Source organism: Conger conger, chromosome 4, assembly GCF_963514075.1.
Source record: "Conger conger chromosome 4, fConCon1.1, whole genome shotgun sequence".
Classification (NCBI taxonomy): domain Eukaryota; kingdom Metazoa; phylum Chordata; class Actinopteri; order Anguilliformes; family Congridae; genus Conger; species Conger conger.
Genome location: NC_083763.1, coordinates 68802504 through 68830166, shown reverse-complemented (window position 1 = coordinate 68830166; position 27663 = coordinate 68802504). Strand labels below are relative to the sequence as shown.

The 27663-nt window shown below is 47.3% G+C and overlaps 1 protein-coding gene across 2 annotated transcripts in view; it reads left to right on the top strand.

The window, feature by feature from the left end:
• Positions 1-27663, top strand: part of gpc5b (glypican 5b) — a 135605-nt gene that overhangs the window by 20306 nt on the left and 87636 nt on the right. Inside the window, exons 3-5 of one of the 2 annotated variants that reach the window (XM_061240431.1) lie at positions 11271-11965; positions 25607-25770; positions 27587-27646. In XM_061240431.1, the coding sequence (XP_061096415.1) occupies positions 11271-11965; positions 25607-25770; positions 27587-27646 (919 nt within the window). The remainder of the gene's footprint in view (positions 1-11270; positions 11966-25606; positions 25771-27586; positions 27647-27663) is intronic. The other variant, XM_061240432.1, reaches the window with a different exon arrangement.

Here is a 27663-nt window from a genome sequence, read left to right as displayed (position 1 = left end):
ACACCAGTGCAATGGCATGAATGTGTCCAGCGTGTGGAGTACTGCAGGAGGAACACGACACCACTCTTCCAGGGACACAGCGATCCCCTCACACCCAGTGCAGGGAAGTGGAAAGCGCTGTCTCAGGTGTTGCTCCAGAATATCCCCCGAGAGCTTCGCTGGGTTTAGCCCTGGTGACTGAGAAGGCCGTGGCATATAGATAATGTCAGTGTCGCGGTCCTCCGGGCGGCTCTGTGCTCTGTGTACGGGGGCCCTGTCTCTGCTGGGTCGTCATGCTTTCACACGGGGTGCAGGAGATCACTCAGCACCATTACGTAATGGTGGACATTGACCTTTCCTTCTAAGGGAGCACAAGCGGCATGCTGGGAACATGCGAGCCGTGGCATTAAGACACCAGTAGGACATATCATAGATGGATGTGGCAGTAATTACGTTTTTTGTTGTTGTGTGTGTCTGTGCTTACATGTGTGTGTGCGTGGTGTGTGTGCACACGTGTGTCTGTGTGTAAGTGTACATCTGTGTGTGTGTGTGTGTGTGTGTGTACACCTGTGTGTTTGTGTGTGTACACCTGTCTTTGTGTGTGTGTGTATGCCTGTGTGTGTATGTGTGTGCATGTACACCTGTCTGTGTGTGTGTGTAACAGTCTCAGTACAGGGCCTTGCAGGCCTGGTGCTCGACAGGGCAGAGGAATAACAGGGTGTGGCAGAGCGCTGGGCCCACAGTGAGGGGGGTGAAGGGGGGGGGGGTATTTGGGGAAGGCGCACCCTGCCCGTTAGACGCGGCGCTGGCTGTAATGAGAGAAAGCTGGCTGCGGTGGAGCCCCGGCCAACAACCCTCCTCAGGAGGCTTCCCTCTGCCAGAGCCGCATGGCAGAGAAAGAGCTGAAAACACACTCTCCTTCTTCTTCTGCTCCTTCTGCCTCGAACCCTGTTCTACTTTCCAAATGTAATCCTTTCTCTGTTCGTCCTCTTGTCCTGAGCAGGGATCCCTTTCAGAGTACAGTAATACAGCGGTTGGTGAGATGTGGGTGTCGCATGTATAGTTTCCCAGTGCTCTTATCCAGACTGACTTGCCAGGCCATCATGGGAAGGGCTGCAGAGGACACGTGTGCAGAGTAGCAGCATCTCGGGCTGATAAAGTATCATAGCTAAACAGCTGGTTCTACTTTGTTCATGTCTATGTGTACAGGTGTGTGTGTGTGTGTGTGCGTGTGCGTGATAGCGGTGCAGTAGGATCTCATTTCAGGATCGTACTCGTGGCTCTGGATAACTCCTCAGTGGCCATCGTGACGTCACGTTCTCTGCAATTTGGCAAAGTGAGGTCCTCCTCGGAGGGCCCTGGAGCTCTTAATTTGACAGGAGTAATGAGTTTTCTGGGGTCTCTAATCTGAGCAGCTGCTCCGCTGCCTCGTTCTCACAGGCAGAGTAAACAGCGCTCCGGGCCTGCTTATCAACCTGCGCACACAGAGCTGAGGAGCGCTACACGCTAACGTGGGAAACGCTAGTGCTCAGGGACAGAGGACTGATTATGGAGTTATAAACACAGTATGTAACCAAGTAGCCAACTGACACAGAGGGAGAGAAGGAGAGAGAGAGAGAGGGAGAGAGAGGGGGAGAGAGACAAATATAAGTCAGTACGTGAATGTGTTCAATGGGTGCGGGTGCCCTATGCATTTTACATTTGTTTAGAATATAAAGCAGTTGTCTTTAAAAAATGGCCCTTTAATTCTTTAACTGCAGTCTTAGCAAGAGTTTGAGACATAGACAGAGAGAGAGAGAGAGAGAGAGACAGTGCGAGAGAGAGTGAAAGAGAGCGAGAGAGAGAGACAGAGTGGGTGTGCCTCGATCTCTGGAGTGCCGTTGCTGTGACTTTCACACACTCCCGTCTGCAGCTTGGAAAGCCGCTCGAGTCCTCGGTCCAGAACCATCCGGAACCATTCATCAGACTCTTACCTCACTTCCCTCCCTCAGCTGGTCCTGACGCACTCTGATGAGAACCGTTTCCTGAGCTCCTGATTGCTGCTCGTGCGTTTGCGTCCTCTCCAGCGTATCCCTGCTTGATTTCAATCAGCCCTTTAAAACCGCACGCTGTCCTGTGGGCTTCACGTCTTGTCCAACAGAACGCGCAGGTGCAAATGTGAAATCTCTGGATCATCTACAGCATTGCTACTTCTGTTTTTGATGTGTCTCATTTCATGTGTGATTCCTGGACAAACACATTTTGAGTTACTTTCAACACGGTTTGCGTGTTGCAAGTATTCCAAAAGTAGCACACAGAAAAAAAGGTAGATAGATATACCTTTTTTGACAGTATAACTAGCACACATCCTTTATGGAAGTGTGTTAGATATTAACACATACTTTTTGGGAGTAAAACTGTCACACATCCCAAATGAAGTGTGTTTGATATTAACACATTCTTTTGAGCACATAACTAGCATACATCCTTTATAGAAGTGTATTAGATATTAACACATCCTTTTTGAGAGTATAACTCCTTTCTGAAACAGTAGTGTGGGCAACAACCACTACAGCACCATCAGGAGTTACAGTACACATGCAGCTGCAGTGTGTTAACTGGCCTCTGCGTCTATATTACCAGCAGCATTTATGTATTTCTGGAAAAAATGTCAGACATTGGAATTACTGAGTTCGTGGGTCACATAAACTGGGTCGGTGATTGGGGGTGGGGGGGGGGGGTTGTGGTCAAATTGCAAATGACATCATTACACATTGATGACTGCGAGCACTGGGTCTTTGTTGAGCTGATCTCCTCTTGATTTTTCCTTGAGGTTTTGATGTTGTATTTTAAATCAGCCTCTCTGTTTAGAAGCAGGCCAATGGTGCTGAAAGTCCCCACTCAATGTGTCATCACTCCCAGCAGCTGGCAGGACGCACTGGACACATGGAGCCTGTTGTCTCCTGGTTTCTGAGAGCCTCACATGAAGCCTGTAAAGAGGCCCTGCTTGTAAAACAGGCAGTAGGTCAGTCGTGAAGGTTCAAAGAGCAAAACTGGGAGCTGGGCGTATGGACTTTGCTGGCAACCCCACACACCGTAGCGATTGCATTAACTACTGTTCCGGGTCCAGATAACCCCAGCGAGGTGAGTTCCTGTGCTCATCTGAAAGATCCCGATTAAGAGCTGTGAGTGGAGGGAAATTCCCTGGGATCTTCTGCGACCCTGCGCCCAGTCCTGCTCCCGGGTGGAATGGGGTCAGCGTTTCGCGGCATCCCCGGGTTTGTTTTTCTTGGACGGTTTTCGTACTGCTGGGCTGCCGTCGTAATTGCAGGCATGCTGATGGAAAAATGGAGGGCATATTCGAGACCCCCCCCATCCCCACCTGTTAACCCCCTCTGACAGCTCGCTGGGTCCCATCAGGCACCCGGGGGGTGGGGGTGGGGTTGCTGGAGGGGCGAGGTCAGACATTCTACAGAAGAATCACAATGTACTTGGTTGATCACAATGTCTGGCATGGAAGACTCCTGGAGTGATGGAACTGTTGGAAGTTTAAGTGGAAGTGGAAGTTCAGCCAAAAAGGAGAGGAAAGTATCTCCCATTATGGCTGTGTGTGTGTGTGTGTGTGTGTGTGTGTGTGATACCATTCAAAAGCAGTCGTATTCATCCCTCAGTGGTATTCTTGCTTTTCCAGGAATGGCAGACATTTTAATAATAATAAAAGTGGACATTTAATCTGTGCTCTGTGTGTGTCTCTGAGTCTCATACCTGATCTGTGAGACACACACACCTCTCTCTCTGTGGGACGGGGCGCTCTCAGTCTGAGTGACTGTGTCTGAGTCTGCCTCGTCGTCCTGGCCACGGCGCGGTGTTCCAGCGGTCTGGGTTTGGAGCAGGCTCCTGGGACAGCGCCTCCTTTCCTTTGGCAGAATCAGCCCCCTCCTCCGCCCCGTCCCTCCTTTCCCTACCCGCCCCGCCAAAGACCCTGTCAATCAGCAATGATCCTGTCAATCAGAACATTTTATTTTATTCTTATATTGAACCTTAAAAAATCATATTTTTTGCAACTTTTTAGCAAATATATTGCTTTATTGATTTAAGACAGTTTGACTGAGATTTGGCAATGTAATAACATTTCACTTGTCAAGCGAATCTCATCTCAAGATTTGCCAATGGACATTTTTTTTCGAGCAAACATTAACCTAAAACAAGCTCATATTTTCTACTTGAGAGAAAAGAGTAGACTTACAAGACTAAAACGCTTGTTAAGATTTTTATGTTCAACCATTTTGCTTTTGAGGTAGGAGTCGTGGCAACTTTATTGTTTCCAAAAAAGAAATGTTGCCACCTCCCTCTGTCTCCTGCAGTGAGACAGTGCGCTCCACTGTTTTATTTTAGCAAAACTTTCACAACAACTCAATGCACCCTGGCAGTATTAAAAAAACAGCCTCCACAAATATGCTCTACTAGATTACTGTGGTGAGGAAAGGCTGCAATCAGAAGCCGTTCCGTTCTCCGGCCATTTTAAAATTAGTGGCATCAGGAGGAACTATGTGCTGGCAGCTTCATTTCCCCTCCGCGTTCGATGGAGCAAACAGAAGCAGCATCTCTAAGAGGGATACTTGGTTTAGGAACAGCGGGAAATGCATATTTGCTTCGGCTGAATGTCTTTAAAATAATCTATTCAGGGGTTTTGGTTAAGGGTATTGACCACAAAGCTTAATTGAAGCAATGTCAGCTGGGACATACCAACGCTGCTGAAGAAAAAAACAGCTCAAACTAGGTTTTGACACAGCTGGCAGCTGGTTGACCAGTTCAGACCAGCTCTCAGCTCGACATGGTTTAGCTGGTTGACAAGCTCCTAGCTTGACATGGTTTGACCAACTCAAGATATTTTTCTAGACCAGCTTATCACCAGCTTGGCCATGCTGGTTGACCAGCTCGTACCCAGCTAGACCAGCTTATCACCAACTTGACCAGTGACCTTGCTCAATTTTTCTGGATTTTACAGCAGGGAGGTGATGCTGGTGCATGGACTTCTGTGTTTCCTCACCGAAGGCACCTAGCTGCACAGGTGTCTTATGACTTTTAATCGCTGCACTTCTCTTACAGAATAAATGAATGGTTTTGGAATGTTGGTTTTGTCACAGTTTTTGCAGTTTCGTATAAACGGTAGGCTAAGTGCACAGACCGACACAAACCCCCCTGTCCTGACTTTCTAGAGCAGAAGTGACTTTTGACTTTTTTTGAAACCGTAGGTGCCCTTTGCATTCACGATCCACCACCCTGGCTCCACAATTATAATCTACTCCCAAAATCTGCTTCTCGATCGCAATCTTTCCCAACCCCTGGTCCTCGGATCCACGCCCCCACACCCCGTTTTCAGAATATTGCCTGCCAAATGTCTATGTGCGACCCTGAACAACACCCTCTGGAGCCTTGGAGATGCTGCGGTTATAAACAGTAACCACAATTCCTGTTGTCAACGCTACTCTGTCAGAAAGTCTGACTCAGTGCACTCCATTTTTATAAATGCTTTCAAGTTTTTTTCTGTTGAAGAAAGTGACCTAAGCTCATAGCATAGGGCTGGCTCTTTTTTCCTCTTTATATTTTGTTTTCCCTGCTTGCAAGAAGCAGCCGGATGATTTTACAAGGGCCACAGTTGATTTATATTTTATGTCTTGAGGCAAACCCATTCCGTTTTTTAAAAGAACAGCTCTGGCTTTTGTCAGTGGCAGTGCGGGGATTGACTGGCTCCTCGAGAATGTGCTTGTGGATTGAAACCCAGAAAATTGGTCAGTGGAGGGAGATGACCACTTCTCTGGCAGGAACACCGACAGGATTTTAGCGATCATCGATGATGAGCGTGCTCCTTGATCAGAAAGCTAGCGGAATAAGTAAAGCTGTCAAGGATAGGCCTGATGCAGTTTGCAAACAGTCAGACGTGACCTTTGTGGTTTAACTCAGAATTAAAGCTGTGCATTCCATCCCCTGCATTTTGGATGCAACTTTTATGCTTCGGCCAAAAACTGCCAAAATTATTCTGGAAGCTCTCTGATTGGGGGAATGTGTGGTGGACAAATTAGCCTTTCCTTGGGATGCACGCCAAGGTATTTCTCACCACTGAATGTTCAGATTAACTCTTCATAACCCCATTGGATGAATCCCTGGCTCTGTGGTCCAATCAGAGCCCTTGGTCTTCAGCTTGGGGACATGGGGTCTACAGTTTCTCATACTGAATAGATCATTCTCTCTTGGTAGATTTTTATTAAATACTTTATTAAACACTTGCTTTCTATTACCAGTATTGATTACTGCTTCAGCATTTCAATGTTCAGTTAAGAACATTCTAATCACAGATGTACTACATCACCATCAGAGTCTGTCTTTACCCTGGTGTAAAATCTAGCAATGTCAGCTTGACCAGCTAGAAAATTGAGCTGGTCAAGCTGGTCATAAAGCTGGCCTAGCTGGATTCAAAACACATCTTGAGCTGGTCAAACCATGTCGAGCTGGTCAAATCCTTGTTTGAACTGTTTTTTTCAGCCGGGTACCATTCCACAGCCAGTTCCTTTGTGCTGATGAAAACTCCTTCCTGGACTAGCATGCCCAAACATGATGCCTATATGGGAGTGTCATTCACTGTGTTATGCTTTTGGCCTTTATTAAGTGTGTCATGTTCTGCCATGGCCTTCTGAAAGCTGCTCTGCATCCCTCTTGGATTCTGTTGTAAAAGCACGTTGTGGTTTTTCGCTCTTAATTCAGGTTGTATCTTTTTACACATACTCTACACTGTCATGCAAGCGCACTTCCACTCTCCGCACAGCTTGTCGAATAAAAATCCGAAAACAAGATTTCTGTTTCAGGATAATTCTCGTATTACCACCATGTTTTTTAATGGAGTGCTTTTTCCTGCCATATCTCAAGAGGGAAATCCCAAGCTCCTCAAATAAGAGTGATATTCAGCCAAACGATTACTCAAATATCACATAAATTGCCCTTTTTTTTTTCTATGTTTCAAAAATTCGGAAGCCTGTGTACCTAGGGTCCAGTGATTGGCCTTCTTTTATTGCGAGTGACATAATTCTCTGATATTTCTCAAAGGAGCAATAAGAGTTAATGCAGCTGTTATATTTGATATGAGGCATTTTTGTGTTAATGCTATTGGAAAGACTAACTGTCTGGTAGTGCAAGCAGAGCTGATCCTTTGGGATATCTGTATGGTGACGTTTCTGTTCTTGCATGTGTTTGTACTTGTGTCTGTACGCTTTCTGTGTTTTGTGAACTCACAGTGTATGCACTGTAGCCTACTTCATTGCAGTGTATTTCATACGGCTTGTGTGCTTGTATGCAGTATATTGTGTATGCAATGTTCTGTGTGTGGTTCACCATGTGTGCGGTAATCTGTGTGTGTGTGGCTCATTGTATGCAGTGTTCTGTATGTGTGTTTACTGTATATGCAGTACTATGTGTGTCACTCACTGTATGCAGTGTTGTGTGTGTGTGTGTGTGTGTGTGTGTGTGTGTGTAATATGATGTGTGTGCGTGTGGCTCATTGTATGCAGTGTTATGTATGTGTGTTTACTGTATATGCAGTACTGTGTGTGTAACTCACTGTGTATGCAGTGTTGTGTGTGTGTGTGTGTGTGTGTGTGTGTGTGTGTGTAATATGATGTGTGTGCGTGTGGCTCATTGTATGCAGTGTTCTGTATGTGTGTTCACTGTGCATGCGGTGCTGTGTGTGTAACTCACTGTGTATGCAGTGTTGTGTGTGTGTGTGTGTGTGTGTGTGTGTGTGTAATATGATGTGTGTGCGTGTGGCTCATTGTATGCAGTGTTCTGTATGTGTGTTCACTGTGCATGCGGTGCTGTGTGTGTGTGTTCACACACTCTCCCCAGGTCTCAGTTTCCTCACAGTTGCTGCTGTTTCTCCATCTGTCAGGATGCCATCTGCCTGACATCAGCTCAGACAGAGGCTTCCCAGAATGCTGTGGGGCAGCGTCATTGCTGACTGGATCGGCAGGTTACTGGAATACAGGCCCCCCTCTTTGAAAACAGAACACCCCCCCCCCCATCCCAGAAGCTCCTGCATGTGTTGAATGCGGGCCCTGGGTGCCACCGGGCCCTGGGGTCTCGTGGGGTCTGTCAGCTGTTGGCCCTGCCAAGCTTTTGTGTCATTTTACAGCCCAGTGCCTGTGAGTCACTGTCCCTTTCACACACACACACGGCACTTCACAGAGCACACTCAGTAACTGACTGTCACACATACACTTACATACACACACACACACACACACACACACATACACTCACATACACACATACACGCACACAGGCACACACACACACACACACACACATGGCACTTTACAGAGCACACTCAGTAACTGTCACACATACACAAACACATACACTTACATACACTTACTTACACATACACATATGCTCACACACACACACTCACATGCACACAAGCACACACGCATACACACACATACACACATACACACTTACACACAATACGTCACAGAGCACACTCAGTATCTAGCACTGCGAATGTCACACAAACGTGTGTTTGTGTCCATTCCAGGTAAATGGTGATTTATTATTCTATTTTCTACTTCATCATTTAATAATTAACACATTGTATAGGCCTGTACCTTCAGTTTGGAGGAGGAATATTGTGTAGCAGTTGGCAGTAATTTTTATTTATTTGAAAGCATGGCGAATTTCACCTCGTCAAATCCTTCCTTTCATACGTTAAAATCGCATTACATGAAAATGCACTGTGTGACAGGAAGGATTAATGTTTAGGGCGTGACTGCAGTTGCTGGGTAACATAGTTTCTCCTTGGTCACAAATGATCCCTGGGATAAAATTATGAGCCACTGGATGAATTTGAATTTGCAATTTATTACTCATGAACTTGGCCAGAGCTTTTATGGCCTTCTCAGAGGCCTGGTAATACAATAGATTAATTCAGCTGCGTCTCTGTTGTGGTGGCTGTGGCTCGGCATCATGGGCTGCAGGAGGACCACAGGGCCCCGTGGCTGCTTATCCCTGGTCCAGGAAGACCATACTGTCTGGCGGGCTTGTAAATCTCAGACCATGAGGGACTGTGAATGCGTCAGGGCTGTTTCTAGCAGACCATACATTGGACACTATGAAGTATGTGTCATGTCTGCCTGTTTTTGGATTCATTTGTATCTGATTTTTTCGGAATCTCGGTATTTGAAATGGTATTGTTTTATATCTATTTTTTTACCCGTTTTCAACAGCAATGTCAGCATACATAAGATGGTCTATGTAATCAAAGATGCGGGACAAAAGTTTCCCTTAATGTTGGAAAAGCGATTCAGTGATTACAATATATTTTTTTCAATTACACAGACAGATTGACAAAATCAGCATTCGCCAAGATTAAATCAATCTGTGTCGTTGAAAAAATACCCCAAAACAATTTCTTGTAGTATTTGTTGGTATGTTTTTAAGTCAGTTAAGGGCAGATGTTAAGTGAATCTCGGCCAGTGCCCCCAGTCGTGTGTATAGTGTGCATTACCGTGAGCTGTTCAGCCCTGGTGCTGGAGTGCCACCAGTCGTGTGTATAGTGTGCATTACCGTGAGCTGTTCAGCCCTGGTGCTGGAGTGTCCCCAGTCGTGTGTATAGTGTGCATTACCGTGAGGTGTTCCACAGTGCCACAGTGCCACAGTGTATTTTGTATTCTCTTCCACCTGAATGTTTTTTTTATGGCAGAGCTCTTCCTGAGTTTGGGAAGCAGTATTTTTCACTCTGAGAGCTGGAAATAAAGTCCTGCAGACCTGAAGGACAGGGACTAACCGCCCTGGGCATTGGTGTGGCGTGCAGCAGTGACATTTGGATTCTCACGGGCAAACACGATCGCCACGTCCTCCTTACCCAACACACAGGCCTCCCACAGCCCCCCTGGGCCCCACTGGTGTTCATTCCACCACAGAAAACTACCGTTTCATCAAGGTTGTCCTTCAGAGAGTCAACTGCCCTGGCTTTCTTGCTGAGGGTTGAACAGTGTCTTTTTCTGTGAGGTTTGTCTGCTGGGCTGCAAGTTTTCAGCATCTTGGCCCACTGATTGAAAGTGATCCAACAGACGCTGTAATGTTTGGTGGTATTTATCTATTTATCTATTATAAGATCTATGTAAACAAAAGATGAATATAGCCACAGCTGTGAGCTCTCTCCTCATTTCCCCTGACTTTTTTTGCCCCCCTCTTTCTCTTTCTGTCATGCTCTCTTGCGCTCTCCTTTTTTCTCTCATGCTCTCTCTCTTCCTTCATGCCCAGTGGTGGTCTGAGTGATGGCGCAGCACAAATCACCCTTCACCAAATGGTGTTGGAACGAGCCCCTACTGAGGGAGGTCTCCTTTCTCTCCTCTCTTCCTGTTATCTTCCCTCCGCTCTTCTCTTCTCATCTCCCCTATCCCCTCCTCTCCTTCCCTCTCTTACTCCTCCTCCTCCCTAATCTCCTCTCTTGACCCCGGGTCATGTCGGGTGCACGCCCTTGTCCCTCCTCTCTCCTCTATCTGCTCATCCTCCCATCTCTCCCTCTCTCCGGCCCTGCCTGCTTTCCCCAGAGGAGTGATTTGCGCCCTGCGCAGGCCTCAGTAAACCCCAGACAGCCGCTTGTGGAGGCCCCCCCCGGGTGGGCCTGGGTTCTCACATTCGTATCACGCGTATATATATGCTCTTTTTCCATTTTACAGATTTATGTGTTTTTTTTTTCCCTTTGCTGAAATATCTCCAATTTCAGAATGCCCAATGTCTTGTGTATTTTACTCATTTAATGACTTTGCGTTAGGCTCGTGGTGATTTAAGCTGTGAATATAAAACCAGCCTTGATGCGGTCGCTCGATGCGGTTATTTTCACACATACTTTCTCCCTCCAATACCAATACAATGGTTTCAGATGCATATATGTATTTACAATAAATAAAGGCGTATTCATGTTTGGAATTTGTCAATGTCTGTTGTTTTCCTTGGGATAGTAAACACGTCTCTCCCCCTTGTGTGTGTGCTCTCTCTCCCGCGGTCTCTCTCTCTGTAATAATGTTGTGGATTTAAATAAACTATGGGGTATTAAAAATGTGCGATTGTATATACATACCAGAATGATGTGTGGTCTTTGACCTTCTCATACCTTAATATGCCAGCTTAAATTACATTTTGTATATTTTTCTCTCCCTCTAGTAGGTATGGTAGTTATTTCACAATGTCGAATAAAAAATCCCTGCATTCTTAGCACAGTTTTTTTTTCCTTCTCTTTCTCTCATCCTCGACCGCAGACACGTTCCAGTCCCTGGTGTCCTTCACCATGAACCACACCAGCGACCTGTTCGACAGCACGTACGAGGCGCTGTCGGAGGACGCTGGCTCCCACGTGAGCGAGCTCTTCACCGACATCGCCCTCTTCATCCACGGCGCCAACGTGTCGGTGGAGTCGGCCGTGCAGCGTTTCTACGACGACCTGTTCCCGCTGGTGTACGCGCGGCTGGTGAACCCGGGCATGGCGGCGCTGTCCGCCGAGCTGGCGGAGTGCCTGCGGATGACGCGGCAGGACGTGAACCCGTTCGGGCCCCACCCGCGCGCGCTGGCGCAGGAGCTGACGCGGGCCCTCAGGGCGGGCCGGGGCCTGAGCCAGGCCCTGGCCGTGGGGGCCGAGCTGCTGAACGCCACGGAGTACGCGGCTCTCTCGCGGGACTGCGCCCGGGCGCTGGTGCGCATGCAGTACTGCTCGCACTGCCGCGGCCTCACGCTCATCAAGCCCTGCGTGGGGTACTGCCTCAACGTCATGCGCGGCTGCCTGGCCGCCCTGTCCGAGCTGGACCAGCCCTGGAGGCGCTACGTCTCCGTGCTGGAGGGCCTCACCGACTCCCTGGCCGGGGCTCACGACCTGGAGCTGGCCCTGCTGGGCATCCGCAACCAGATCAACGACGCCGTGCTGTACACCCAGCTGCACGGGCCCCGCCTGTCCGCTATAGTGAGTCACGCCACTCCGTAACACACTGCGCCACTCTACTCCTTACCAAACCGTAACACACTGCTCCACTCTACTCCTTACCAAACCGTAACACACTGCACCACTCTACTCCTTACCAAACCGTAACACACTGCTCCACTCTACTCCTTACCAAACCGTAACACACTGCGCCTCTCTACTCTTTACCAAACCGTAACACACTGCGCCACTCTACTCCTGACCAAACCGTAACACACTGCTCCACTCTACTCCTTACCAAACTGTAGCACTCTGTGCCACTCTACTCCTGACCAAACCGTAGCACTCTGTGCCACTCTACTCCTGACCAAACCGTAACACACTGCTCCACTCTACTCCTTACCAAACCGTAACACACTGCGCCACTCTACTCCTTACCAAACTGTAGCACTCTGTGCCACTCTACTCCTGACCAAACCGTAACACACTGCTCCACTCTACTCCTTACCAAACTGTAGCACTCTGTGCCACTCTACTCCTGACCAAACCGTAGCACTCTGTGCCACTCTACTCCTGACCAAACCGTAACACACTGCTCCACTCTACTCCTTACCAAACCGTAACACACTGCGCCACTCTACTCCTTACCAAACTGTAGCACTCTGTGCCACTCTACTCCTGACCAAACCGTAACACACTGCTCCACTCTACTCCTTACCAAACTGTAGCACTCTGTGCCACTCTACTCCTTACCAAACCGTAGCACTCTGTGCCAGTCTGCAGCAGACCTGGGTCAAATACATAATTGTTTTGGATTCAAGTGCTGTTTTGTGCTCGATTGATCTTGCCAGGTGCAATCGAGTCAGCCATGAAGACAAGAAAGCAGTATTTGAAAGTATTTTGTAGGTCTCTATACACCAGTCTACGTCAGTAATGCGAAGAAAATTTATTTGAATCAAAAAATCAATTCGGTATTTGACCCAGACCTAGTCTGCAATACACCACACCTCTCTGCATGAGTCCTGTGTCATTTACACACTCTAGTGACGGGCGTTGTCCGGGATGAATCACACTGTTTCTGTGTAAAAGGTGCTAATCTTTTCAGACGGGAAACTTCACCACACAAAGTTCCCTGGGTTTCTTTTTCTGTCTGTTGAGTGATGTTTTCCGTATTACCCGCTGAATGTGGGGCAGGTCAGCTTGCATGCAGTAAATCCCTTGGAGATGGTCTTCTTCCAATATGAAAGGCTGATGCTGTCTGTACATGGTGAAAGCCCCATTGATGAGCATGGAAGATGAGCTAAACCTACTTAGCCAAATTACCAGACAGGGGAAATCCATAAATCATCATATACAGCCCCTCTCAACACACCATCATTTATTTTAAGGGCTTCTTTTGTTTACTTATTTATTTTTTAAAAGATCAATGACTCCCTGCCCTCGTCACAGGTGACCTCTGGTGAGGTTGATGTCATTGCAAACCCTCGGGATTGCAGTGACCGATCTTCACGGATTCCGCGTGGCGGACGTACTGCGGGCGTAGTGGGATTTCTGTGCCATAGCGTCTGTAAGTCAGGGCTCCGTTGAAGTCCCGGTGTGATTTAGTTCACCTTGAGAGATTTGCGGTGCGAGAGTGAGCAAAATGATTTATGATAGCTCATATTGTTCAAGTGGCATGGCAATGGCATCGTAATAACCTGATGTATTCCGAGGTATTACCGGTCAGACGTGATGTCGCTGATTGATAGGGTCTTAGTGGGTGGTGAGTTTGCAGAATGCTAGTGTCACAGTGAAACACTTATTGGAGCCATGTTCATTCCTTCTAAAGAATTCCGGGTCTTTTATTAGGTCGTTCAGACAGGGAGGGTTTACAATGACACTCTCTCACACGCAGACCGTGAAAAGAAATGTTCACATCTGTTGGATTGTGTAAAATCTAACAGTGTGTTAGTGACCGCAAAAGGCCTTTAATGTGTCCTGTGGTAGTATGAGAGACGGCTATGGTATATTACCTCCCTTTGATCCTGAAATGTACATCCCTGTTTTATATTCTTTATTGCAATATTTTATTATTTTACCAAATGAGTCTGCCTCTTTAAAACACAGGAGCGCTTGTTAAATGTCTGCCTTCTTAATATTCATCAGTGTTTTAGTGAGCAGTGAATGTGCTGAGGTTCTGTAAATAAGCGTATACGTAGTTTTAGGTCCAGTGTGCGGAGAGTGTCCTTACAGGAATGAGAGCGCTTGAGCGCTCGGCTGAGTTTTGCGTATCCAAGCGTTACCGTGCACCTCCTCGCTTTACTGGGCCCTTTCTCCCATTGAGCCTGAATGCTGATGGAGCCGCTTATCAGCCGGGAATCACTGCTGCAATTATCTGTGTGTGCGTGTGCGTGTGTGTGTGGGTGTGTGTGTGCATGTGTGGTGTGTGTGTGTGTGTGTGTGTGTGTGTCTGTCTGTGTTTATGTGTGTGTGAGTCTGTGTGTGTGTGTGTGTGTGTGTGCTTGTGTGTGTGTGTGTGAGTCTGTGTTTATGTGTGTGTGTGTGTGTGTGTGTATGTGTGTATATTTGTGATTTCTTTGGAAAGTTACATTTCTAAAACTCCTGCTCCTTTCAGGCATCACGCTTCCCTGAATATTCCAGAACCCCCCCCCTTCCCCCCTCCCCAGCCCCACCCCGAATCTGCCATGTTTTTCACGTCTGACACCAAAAACGAGTCCGGGTCAAGCATTCCACCCTCGGCTTTCAAAACCGCCACCCCGTCCGCGATCCCCGCCGCAGAGCTCCGCTCCCCCTTTCACCTCCGACACAAAACATTCCCCTTCCCAGCAGCCTTTGCGGCAGAGCGGAGGAGAAACAGGAGGAGAAGTAGACGGCGGCGAAGGCCCCCGCTAATGCCTGCCGTCGGCCTCTCCGTCAGGGGGAGCCCCGCCAAACGTGCGTGCGTGTCACTTCGGTCGATTTTGGGTTAATTGGCGAGCCTCGGAATAACAGCGGAGAGGGGGGGGGGAGGGTTGCCAGGTTGGGAGGCCGGCTCCGGCCAAGTATGCGGACCGTGCTCGGGGGGCTGGCAGTCTGCGTGGCATTCATGGAGCGGGGAGCGGGACCTGAGGACGGGACGGATTTGACAAAGCTGAATGGGTTTCAGTCAGCCATACAAATGGGACCCGCTCAGGCGGAGAGAAGCAGAAAATTGTTTCTGGCGATGAAGGGGACCCAGATGAGGCGATGCTGGGTCTCATTTCATCTTCGGGAGTGACACGCACTGCGAGCGAGCTCGGGCGGTCCAAAGTCCCGGGAAACATTGTTAACCGAGCCTCGTCTTTAATACAGAAAATTTTCCCCTTCTTTCTTCTCCTTCCCTGTTTTTGGAGCAGCTCTTCTGGCCCGTTAATGAAAACCACAACGCGAGCTTCGCAACAGACCTATCAGTTCCATGTCCATACCTCTCTTTGAGTTCTACTCAACTTTAGTTTCTTTTTTAATATAAAAAAGGTTATTTTGAGTATTTTTAGTTTTTCAGAATATTAATGTTCCTATGGGCGAGGGCGGCCAGATAGGAGAGGTTTCTGAACGACTGAGTTGAATTTAAGTATGAGGCTGGCTTTCTTTTCCATGGTACGGAAGAATGATACAGTGTGCAGACTGTGTGTTAAAAAGGAGTTGTTACCATATAACCGCTGTGGCTTTGTGCTGGAGGCTCTCCAGAGAATTAGCGGTCAGCTCCAGTATGAACCATGAACTGAGCGCCACTGTGCTTTTGTACGGGGCGTAGTCCTGAACGCGCCTCTGGTCCTGTGTCTAGCGGACAATGCTGGGGGAATGGGAGAGCAGCGATTGGGGATACTGACGGAGGAGGGTGTGGGGCAGTGGATCCAGTGCTGGAGAGAAGTCCCATGTCACACAGCAGCCCCCGGACAGGGCGGGGGGGGAGGGGGTGCGGGGGGGTACAGCTGGACGTTTTTGGGGCTCTGGGTTCCCGTAACAATGCGGGCTGGTGCGCGTGTGTTGGTTGAAAGGCAGGCATTGACAGTTGTGTGGAGGGATTAGGTTTTAGCACATTCCTGCTCACATTGAAAAGGAGGGCTGCTGAAGTTTTAGTGGGGCGGGGGTTTAGGGGGTTAGAGTGGGAGGTGGAGATGTTTTTGGGGGGGGGGGGAGCGTAGGAGGTGCAGGACCGTCCGTTCCGAAAAGGAGACGTTGGATTACGCCCCTTCCATTCCGACCCAGTGTTTTTTCAGCATGCGATCCTAAAGATCAAGTGTTAACCACACCGCATTTATGCATGTTTGGGATTGCTGGGGGTCGGTTTACCCCTCTCTCCTCGCTGGCATCTGCGGCCCGGACCCCTGGACCAGGGTTTGGGCTCTCCAGGGCCCGCGACACCCCCCGCTGGGCACCGGGGCTCAGTCTCAGCGCAGAATGGCCAGGGCGAGCGCTGGCACGACATCTATTCACTTCATGTCACCGCACCCCCCCCCCCCACCCCCCTTTCTTTCCCTCCCAGTTTGATTTAGTGGCTGGAGGTCTCGACCCGGTTAACACATAATGTTGTCGTAGCGCGCCTAATAACTGGTTGTCGAAATATGACAATGTCGCGCCAACGTTGCAGGGGAACGTCGCGAGAACGTTAGGGGACGATTCCTCATTCCGCGGCCTCGCGGAGACGACCTGGGGGAAGTTTAATCTACTGTAACTGCTGCGTGATTAAGTGCCCCGAAAAACTCATGAGAAAACAACCAAGAAAGAATTTCAAATGCATAAACTGAAGAGACGGCAATAATCCATTTCCACGGAGAGAGGATTAAGAGAATTTATGTGCTGTTTAACTGCTTAATTCAGGGGTTTTACCAAACCTTCTCATTTGATTCTCATGAAAAAAATATTAATAGCCGCTTTTGTTTAGACATAAGCCCACTGAATGACAGAGAGGAGAATTGAGCCAAGCTCATTCTCAATGCCACTGTGTAGTTATCTGTAGCATGTAGCGTGTGAGTTGGGCTGGGTTGTGCCTCTCCAAAACCCTGGCCCGAATTTCCCACTGGCTAGTTTTGCTTCCTCAGCATGTCTTGTGAGTCTGTTAGCTGATACAGTTATTATTATTATATATTATTATGGTTTGTTTGAGTAGGGACAGATACAAATGCATTGACAGATTCTGCAGACAGTCATCAGATACATTGCCCAGTAGCGTGTATAGTTTACAACACTCAGCAAAGCCCCAAATATTTTATCTCCTTTACTGACCGCCATTTTTGTCTCATTCCAGTTATAATACAGGCTCTTCCTGAAAGCCAGTGGTCTGCAAATCAAACCCTGGTATTTCTGAAACATAGTGGAGGTCAGCAGGGCCATCTTGGTCAGATATTTAAAGGTTGAACAGTCAGACTAAGCAGGCTTATTCTGTGCCCTGAACCAAGGAAGTGTACCTAAAATGGTTCATCCTTCAACCCCAATGTGACATCTGTGGCCCTGGCTAACTCACCATCACACCTCAACAAATCAGTCATTCAGCCATAGAAACATGGGTATCCTTCACTGACTGCCCACTGAATTCATAGCTCCCACAGTGATATAGTTTTGCCACTAGAGGGGAAAAAATAGTGTAATTTGCCAACTGTGCATTGTCTCAGTTGTTTGAAGCAGTTTTGCATTGTTTTCATGAATTCAGTAAATATGCATAAACTAACATATACAGGCTGTTTTTTTTCATATTGTCAGTGTGAGGCATCTTCTGTCTCTAAAAAAATGTATGAGCAATCACAAAAAACTGTATTTTCCATTTCAGAATTTCTGACTGAGCATTACAATTTTACCATTTGAAACAGCTTTATTAGTTCTTTAACATAGACCTGGATGTTAAACAATGACAATAAATGTAGATACAAGGTTCCTGCACACCACTGATGATATACGACTGCTCTTCTTGTGTAGAGTTTCACCCGTGAATGTCCTCTGCTGATTTTCTGCACATAGCTCTTCATTTTTTTACATGTAAAAACTGTTTGGGGCGAGTGGAGTAATTCCTTTCCGCAGCATTGTTGAAGAAATGTGTAGCTTTTGGGAGCGCCATCCCAGAGCGTGTAGCCGTGGATACAGGTGAGAGGCCGTGGCTTCGCAGCCAGACGGGAGAGACTGAGAGACGTGGCTTTAACGCCTCGCTGTGCTTCAACACCGCCCTGTTGTCCCAGGCCACTGACATTAGGCAATCTGCTCAGGGCCAAGTTTGGGATACCAAGGAGGGGTCAGAATGCGCCGGGCAGACACACGGACAAATATAACCCCCTTTTACTGGAGCACGGCTTCTGCTGTCATCTGTGCCAATGCTGGGACTCCCTGTAGGGCAACTGCTCATAGAGTCCCTTAACAGAGTGTGTGTGTGTGTGTTTGTGTGTGTGTGTGTATGTGTATTTTCAGGTGAGAATTTTGTTTTAATATCAAATATTTACTTTTCCCCGCACAATAGTTTTGTCAGTGACCCCGAAATGATTTAGCCTGCTGAGGGAGCTTTTTGTTGCCGGTGAAGTATTACCGAGTCAAAGTAACTCAGTTGAAATCCGTGAAATTGCACAAGCAATAGAGCTAAAATGTTGGGATTTGCCTAGGAAATACTTAAACAAAAATGATTTTGTGTTCCCTTGCACAAGGGATCACAGAACGTTTGCAGCGGAATGCAAACTTTTTCCAATGGCATGCAATTTTTTACATTTACCACCGGGGGCTCTGTTGAAAATTAATCAAATTCATAATTTGGTTTCCCTTCAGACGCTGGCAGGTATTTGCAGTGAATTATGATGGAGGAGTGTGTATATCAGTCACCCTAACCTTCATGTGAGAAACATGAACTACAGTAAATATTGTGTATTCCTAAATGCAGGAACTCTTAACACAAGTGGCTATGTTAACTCATTTTAATCAAGGAGCTACCTTAAATATAGCAACTAATAAGGGAACAGAGTGTCACAACACAGTCATATGGAAGATATATCCCTACTTTATTGAATATATTAATGTAATACATAGTGCATTTTATCCAATAAACTAGAGGTACAAGATTTTCCATATGAGAGTATCGCATATGTCTTTACTCTTATTGGGTTTTTTAATGTCTTATAGAATGTACCTTAAGATGTCTCATAGGATGAGTGCGAGAAAGCCCTTCAAAACATGACACTAATTTAGCTTTCATTGGATTTTATTGTCTCTGCAATTGCTATATATGGCAAGTTCTTTCTTTCCTTTCTACAACATTAAATAAAAAATACAGGGAATATTTAAATATATGCGGCCGAATTCTAAAGTTGTCACTTTGTATTTTCGTTGCCTTAAATATCTTACAGATCTAATAATAAAGTGTGTTAAGTGATCCCATCCAGTTATTAAGACTCATAACTTACCCAGAAGCTGCTCCTGTGTGGTCTGTGGGCTGGTGTCCTATGTCACCCTGTGTGTTGTAAAGTATTACGGATGAAGTGGCTACCACCATGAAATAAGCTACGTAGGGCTTACACACAATTTAAGAGCCACATTTTTAAGTGTCCTAACCGTAGCTCATTGGTATTGATGTTGTTGTCCTATTAAATTAGCTGCCGAGCCAACCGTGAAAGTATCTGTCCTTACATTCAAACAGGCAAAGGTCACGCTTGTTTTCGTTTATTTTGCTTTGCGATCGGTTTATGTGTTCATGTCACAATTGATCAGGCTCTCCACGCGCTCGTTGGAGTAAGTGGAAAACGAGAGTGTCCGTGCGACCGGCGGGAATTTGAGCGGGAGGAGGTCACGGGGTCAGGCCAGGTCTGACATTTTGACCTTTTGCTCATGTTCCTTATTATTCAATTAGCAGCCTCTTAGCATTCTGGGATGCAGCAGAGAGCCTCCCCCAGCACACACAGTGCTGGAGCGTGGGTTTGGCAACCATAGCCAGGTTAGCCCATTTAAGCCCCATTTAGGTTAGCTTCCAGTTTATTTGTCCATTTGAGTTGGCTCACCTGAAAACCAGTCTGTGAGTTTGTCTATGGGTTTGCTGCTGTCAGCATTACGACAATGCGGTGGTAATCGGGGGAATGGAAACAGACACTGCCCCCATTGCAAGATCACAACAAGCACATATCCACTGTGACTTAAACCAAGAGGAACCGGACCAAGTATGTACTCGGAAGGTATATGCAGTATATACGGGTGCGTGTGTTTCCCGTTGAAGCTGAGCCCCAGGCAGGGCTCCAGTGTGTCTCTGGGTCCGCTCCCTCTGTGGCGTAGGCTGCGGGGGAGGCGGCCCGTCCCCAGGGTGTCTGAGGACGACCCGCCGCGCAGAATACAAAACACCGCCGGGGACAAAAGGGGGCGTTTGTGCCGTCCCCGCAACCCCGTCCCAGAGTGCACTGCGGCGCAGGGGTCAGGGAGAGCGCTGAGAAAGTTCCCCAGCTTCTGTGGCTAATCCTTGGACAAATAAACCGCCTTCGCCGACCACCAGTGGCAGCTGTAAGGCAATACTCCCAGAGAAGCGTCGCACTGGCGGGAGGATTCACTCGCCCTTCGCCCCTCATTGGACATCCCATGGTTCTCTCTCAGACACACACATGCACACACACACACACACACAAATGTACACTCATACATACATATACACAGATGTGCATGCCTACACATGCACTCCCACACACAGAATAAATACATTTTACATGTTCAGTATATAGTCAGGGTCATTGTTATGTACAGTACTTATACACATCCAACATTGTATGTATGTGTACATGACACATTGTAAAAGCTGGTGTACTGTATACACAGTTGGGCCCAGTCAAAAGACAAGCAGATACACACTGCATCCCATATGTCTTCTCCGCAACACAGTATGCAAGCAGACCCTTGCCCTGATTCGGTACAGTGATATAAAATGACAAAATGTAACATTTGTTTCAAAAAATATTTTGGGGTTGTTTGGATTAAATGCAACACTTTCATGAACATCTTTCCAACATCTTTCCTCACCAACAAAGATAACACACATGTCAGGTAGTATCATCCAATAAATACCATCCAAAACAATGTTCATCTCACATTAAGCATTTTAAAGTTCAGTTTTGTTTAATAAGATGTTAATTATTCCCAAATGAAATGGTACCTGCTGGGTTTCTGGTGGCTGTTGACCATTACAGAGATGGATTTCAGGATAAAGCAGTGGACTGACTTTCTGTCTTATCCTCTTGGGTGTATTTGAAACCTGGTCTGGAGAAAAGAGGATACATTCAATCTGCTCCCCATCCCTGCCCCCAGCCTCCATTCAGAGTTTGATAATGAGATAGCACAAGGGACCTGTACACTGTGATTTATACTGTTGCCAGGGACCGGATATGTTAATTGGAGGGCTTGTCACTCACAGGATAATCAATTTATCGATTGAGTAATTAATTTATTGATCGATTGATCTATTTAGTTGTAAGATACCATATCCAGCAAATCAGCGACGAAGCAATCGGGCTACAGATTGAGTCTAGTTTGCGTGCACTGCAACATAAAGGGGCCTTTGTTTGCAGTTCTGTCTGTGCCAGAGCTGTTGATGTGGCCATTATGTTTTTATGTTTTGTTTTCTTATGCTCGCTGTGTAATAGTGTGACTTTGTTTTATGAGGTTGCTCAAATTATTTTATAATAGTTCAATGTTTACATTTATGAGAGTTTAGTTCCTGTAATGCAATTAATACAAAGAAAACAAAGAAAAAAAATCTGGAACATTTTGTTAAATATTTTCTTTTATTTCTTTCCAAAAAAACAACAACTATTCCCTATGGGCCCTATGATGATGATGGGGTTTCCCTTTAGCCGAGACTGTCAGGGGAAATGAATCATTTCCTCAACAAGCCGGAGGGTCTCGGTGCGCATTTACACAACACCGCAGAGTAAGAAAAAGTTATGATCCAGTACAAATTACCTTCACTTGCTTGGATGTCATAACAAAGGTAGGCAAAATATGACAGTTAGCCAAAAGGCAGCAGAGGGATTTGAAAAGGGGGATCTGCACTTGGTTAAGTGGCGAGCACGTGCGACGTTCTGCAGCCCGGGGCTGTTGTGAGTCCTCTCACTGTCTGAGAGAGTACGCCTATATTGGTGAGGACCTGCCTAGCCTGTGATTGCGAGTGTGAGGTCATCTGGCAGTCTCAGTAAGTCCGGGCCTGCGAAGGTTGAGTGTGGCCGCAGAGTTGAGTGTTTACGTGAGTGTGAGGTGGGCGCTAAGGGCCCGTCTTCACACCTCACGCCAGTGTGAGCTTGTGAAGGCCGCAGGTACGGTCTGTTCCGGGCTGTTCCGGGCGGTTTGGGGCCAGGGCTTGGGCCTGCTCTGGCGGTGGGTTCAGATGCGGGGTTAGTTTTGGCTGCAGGTGAAGGCTGGTCCGAGCCGCGGTGCTGGGTGCTGCGGACCTCACGCTTGATCCGCATCCAGACCGTCTCCTGCTAGCATTCCCAGGCTCCCGGTATGTCTTTGTCTGGGTTTCTGGGGAATTCCACCGCCCCAGTTATTAATACCAGTCATCCCTGAAACCCAGCAGCCATAAACCAGGGAGACCATCACCCAACCTCCTGTCCCCTGGCAGAGGAGCCTGTCTGTCTGGGTGAGTCCAGCCAGGGGTGTTCTAACCTGGGGAACGGGACATATTTTAGTAGCAGCGAGAAATCCGGACCCAGGATGGCAAAGGCATGGAAAAATGTTGGATGTAACTCTCAGAAGTCAAGGCCAGATATCGGTGCTCCCAGTGAGGGCAAGTGGGAGTCGTGCTGGCTATAATTATTATTGTGTGTTCACATAATGGAGCTGTTTTCACCAGAAAGAATGTTGTTTTCAAGTTATGTTAAAATAAACCCAGCAAGCTAGATGAGAACAAAAAAATATATTTTATTGAAAAAGTAAAAAGCGTGGTGGTTAAAGTCAGTGGTTCAATCCCCGGCATAGCCACAATAAGATCCACACAGCCATTGGGCCCTTGAGCAAGGCCCTTAACCCTGCATTGCTCCTGGGGAGGATTGTCTCCTGCTTAATCTAAATCAACTGTCGGTCACTTTGGATAGAAGTGTCAGCCAATTGACATGTAATGTAATGTTTAAAAAAATGGTATAGTTCCAACAAATGGTGAGTTAATAACTGGGACACTGCCATTGTGCCGTTGATGATGGTTCTTAACGTCCATTGTTTTGGTAATAAATACTCAGTTGTATAAAGGCATTATGTGAAAATGTGATCTAGGTTGCCTTGAATAAGAGCATCAGCCAAATGCTGAAATGTAATGTTGTTATACATTTAGTGTGCTGGGTGCCTCCAGCTCCCAGGGGTGTGGCACTGACTAACATACAGTACATTGGCTGCGGCCTATAGTCTGGTATGGAGTCCTGACCTTGTCACTGCCATAGCGTGCCCTATGATTGGCTGTCGCTTTGTATTCCTAGAGGGAAGATAGCGCTCGTATTGTTGCTCCACGGTGACGTTCCTCCTGGTCAATCTGCTCCCCTGTGGGACTGCTCCTGCCAGCAGGGCACGAGGCCTGAAGTGTGGCCTTCTGAGGAGACACCTGCTCAGGGCAGCTGGTGGACCACAGTGTGGACCGCAGTGACAGGTGTGGCTGGGGGTGAAGAGAGAGGACCGTGCAACAATGTGACAGGCCTATGAATACAACAGGGCATTCCAAATTGGAAGATTTGAAGAAGCAAACAATTTGGGATAAAGCATCTAATGCACCTCTTTTTTAGGTTTGCAGGACTGATGCAGTGTATACAAGCCCATTGCTTTATAATAATTTCAGAGTCAATGGAGCAGTGTCATATGTCATGGATACTCCCTTGAATCCATGTCCAGTCCTGGTTTTCTTCTCTTCTGGGTAATTAACTGATCTATTAGTGCTACTGACATGGCCAGACTGTCTTCACACCTGACTCCCAGGTAACAGGATGGTGGAAAGCCAGCTTTTCCTGGCCCTCAGGGACCTTGATTTTAGTAACAGGGTCATATGTTTTCATATTTTCAGTCATTACAGCAGTTTTTAATGTATTTTTGCTCCCTGTCTGTGTACTTAATTCCAGCGATCATGTCTGTTTGTTTATTTCATCATCCATTAATCCTCAGTGTCCGGACGTCTTCCCAGCATCCGGGAGGTGGATGTAAATAGCTGGGAACGTGTTTCCCCTTCCATGTTGTCAACATAACCTTTTGAGCCATTAAAAGACCCGCTGTAAATCAAACAAAATATTTATATGAGATAAACACAAACAGCCTGGCCTGGTTTAGCCACAGATTTACTGTGCTTGTCATTGTTTTCAGTGTCTCAGTGTCTTAGTGGCCAGTTTTGTGTTCAGTCTGGTAGTTTCCCCCAACTATGTCCTGAATGGCCACATCCCAGACTCAATCAAGCCCAGTGCAAAAGAACAGAACCCACTTCCTTGCATGATTTGCTTTGGGGTCGCATTCTTACCATTTGATATGGTAACGCTTGTTAACGAATAGCAGTTAGGTAAACCCTGATTTTATTTCTGTGGCCTCCGTGGGAGGCCTGCTGTGTTCGGGGCCAAAGCCAGCCTGCTTTTACAGTGATTTAAGGGACTGTTTTTGGGTGACGTTCGCCACATGCCAAGGTAAACTCTAGAATTAGCCGCTCTTATTTCATCCCCTTTTATTACCCTGTTTTATTCCCTCTCAAAATGAACAGGAAATGGACTCAAATGCTGCAGTTTCCAGTAGTTCAGAATGTTATTGTTTGCAGTGAAATCCCGAGTGGGAAATTCCATGTTGAAATGATATATTTTCTCTTTATATTTATTTTGGGATGTCTCTGTTTTACCTTCTTTAGCCGACTTAACCCTTTGAAGAGCAGGTTTTTTGGAATGTTTTGCCACATTTCTAAGTCAGTGTTCTTGTACTTTAAATTACCAGTAGCGAGTATTACATCAGCATTACAATGTTCAGTTAAGAAAATGAGCTGGCCTGCCTGCATGGTTGTTCATCGGTGCAGTAGAGCTCTGACCCAATGGCCTGCTCACAGTCCTCTCCTGCCTTCGCTAAAGCAAGGGGCGGGCAGCTCCTTCACTGGGGGCTGGGTCCGTGTGCCTTATGTTCTGCGTTCATTGGTCAATTAATGAATCTATATCAACCATCAGTTTCATACTCCATCAGAAGAAAGGGTTCCAAACCCTGTCGAGTTCAGCGATTCTTCGTTGGGTGAAATGGTTCAGTCTGCAAGCTTTCATGCTTTTCACACCTACCATGGACGGTGATAAAGAACGTAATATGGTTCCCCAATGGAGACAAGCCAAAGAACCATTTTTTCAGAGAGTGTATAGGGACACAAGGGCAGTCGTCAGTTGTCAGTCATGGACTCATCAAGATTAACTAAAGTGAAAGATCACATAACTGGTTGGGCTGATTAAATAATTGAGAGCAAAAGTTCGTCTGAATCGAGAAACAGCTACAGGTGCACCTACAAGGTCTCTGAAACTACACGGTGAACCTTATCCAAACCCAGAAGACTCCTCATTTAAAGGCAGTGTGCGATTTCTGGATAAATCGCATCACCACTGTTTATCCTGGTTCTCATTCTGTCCGGTTGTTTTACACTTGATGTTTCCCATGTGAGTCCCTATACCAGCCAGACCATCCCGTCCAGACCTCCACAGAACACTGAAGCCTCCATGTCTCCCCGTCTCTCCGCAGGTGGATAAGGTGTGCGGGCAGCTGACAGAAGCAGCACCTGCTACCACCGCAGGCCCTCCCCCTGTGACGGTGACCCCGGTGACCCCAGTGACCTCCACCCCTGCCTCCACCTCTCCCCAACCTTCGGACCACCCCCAGCAGGGCCAGTTGGCTCACTTGAGACGGTAAACGGGCGCAGTAGTCGGTTAAATATAAAATACATCCTCACTCCTGTTCTCTTTTATTTGATTGCTGCGCTATTTCATGGGCCAGGTGATTTTTTTTTATGGTGAAACTTGGATACACACTCCACTAAAAACCTAAATGGGATTCTCAGATAAGTATGCTAGAAGGCATTGTACTGAGAGTACTCTAACAATAGCCACATGTTGCATGTTTGTGGGTAATGTCAGCCAATTGTTTTGTGTATAGGTTTGTTTTCTGTAACCTTCTCTAATTGGGTTAGGCGAGGATGGGGGCAGGGAGTGGAATTTGAGAGGGAGCTACCCTCTGGGGATGCAGGCAGGCTGACAGATAGGCAGACAGAGAGCCAGACAACACAGACAGACAGACAGACAGGCAGACAGACAGACGGCCAGCTGTGTCCAGGTTTCTATTTTGACACACTAGTGGGCATGGCTCTTTAAGTCTCAGTGCCACATTTGAATGGGACTGTACACTGTGAGTCTGGAAACTCTGACAACCCGGCAAGTTCGGTGTAGTTCAGTGGCTCACAGACCAGTGTTATGATCTGTCAACTCTCTTTCACATCTTCACTCAAAACTGCTCGGCTCGATTAAACGCTCAAGCCAAAGATCAGCGTCCCCCTCCCGCTGAGTCTGGCACGGGACGGCGGATTGGTCATTGGGACCCAACAGCCCAGAAGCAATCTCTCCATTGGCCGATATTACAGAGTGCTGGCAGCGGTGAATCGGCTCATGTCTTCATGAAGCCTTGGGTGACACCAGGCCGGGTGCGTTTGGCTCCCACATTAGACGCGCGAAGCCTCATTCATTACAGCTGCCATTGTAGTGAAGCCGCAGGATGTCGGAGTATCAGCTGGAGGGCTGAGTTACTGTAGTTTCCCCTGACAGGACACCGCATCCACGCAGGCGGCCAAGAGCGGCCCGCCGGCCGGAACAGCTACCGGCATGTCTGCCAGCCTTCCGCACACCCGGCCTCCGTCGGTCCTGTCAGCGACAACTCTTTTCCCTTCTTGTTACAGCCGTCTCCTCCAGTCTGCCTAGCCTGCACTGGTCTGTAGGGCCCGATCGCCAAACGCTGGAGGAACAACATCAGCGCAGACGACGGGTCGCTAAAGCTCGGGTCTGCTCTGACTCTCAGCTCCTCCATGTCTAACCCAGAACATGGCACAAAACTGCTGGGGGGATCCAGGCTCAATCTGACCCCCATGACCCCTGACCTCTGACCCCTGCCCCTCCAGCTTCCATCAGCTATCATGGCTTCTTGCCATGGCTAAGAGCACTGGCACCATTTACCTGGTTCCTGGGTCCTTCACACCTGCATGAGTGCCAGACTGCTGTAATAATAATAATAATAATAATAATAATAAAACTTTTATTTATAAAGCAGTGTTCGCACATGGAAGTGGAATTCAAAGTGATGTACTCTATAGCACTAAAGAAAAAACATTATTAAAGTGGCGGAATCGCTATAGCAGCTGAACTGAAATTGAACATGTTTTACCGTGGCTGTTGTACACACAAAGAGATGGGGTACACACAGCTTTAACAGCGAGGCTGTGAGATGATGGGAACCCCACTGGCCCTGCACATCTGCACCTGCATGCACTGCAGTCCTCACTCTGCACGCTGCACGCTCAACTTCTCTTTTCCAGGTCAACGGTGCGACTCCTTTGTTTGGTTTCGTCGTCTTTATTTTTTCTACTCTCTCTTTTTTCTCCCTCCTTCCCTTCCTGCATCCCTCCTGCTTGCTTCGACTGATCCTCCCTCTCTTCCCTGCCGATTGACTCCTCCCCAGCTCACTACCTCTGAAACCCTCCAAGAACGATAAACCTAGAAGTCTGAAAAAGATCTCTAGGTAAGCATGGATCCTCC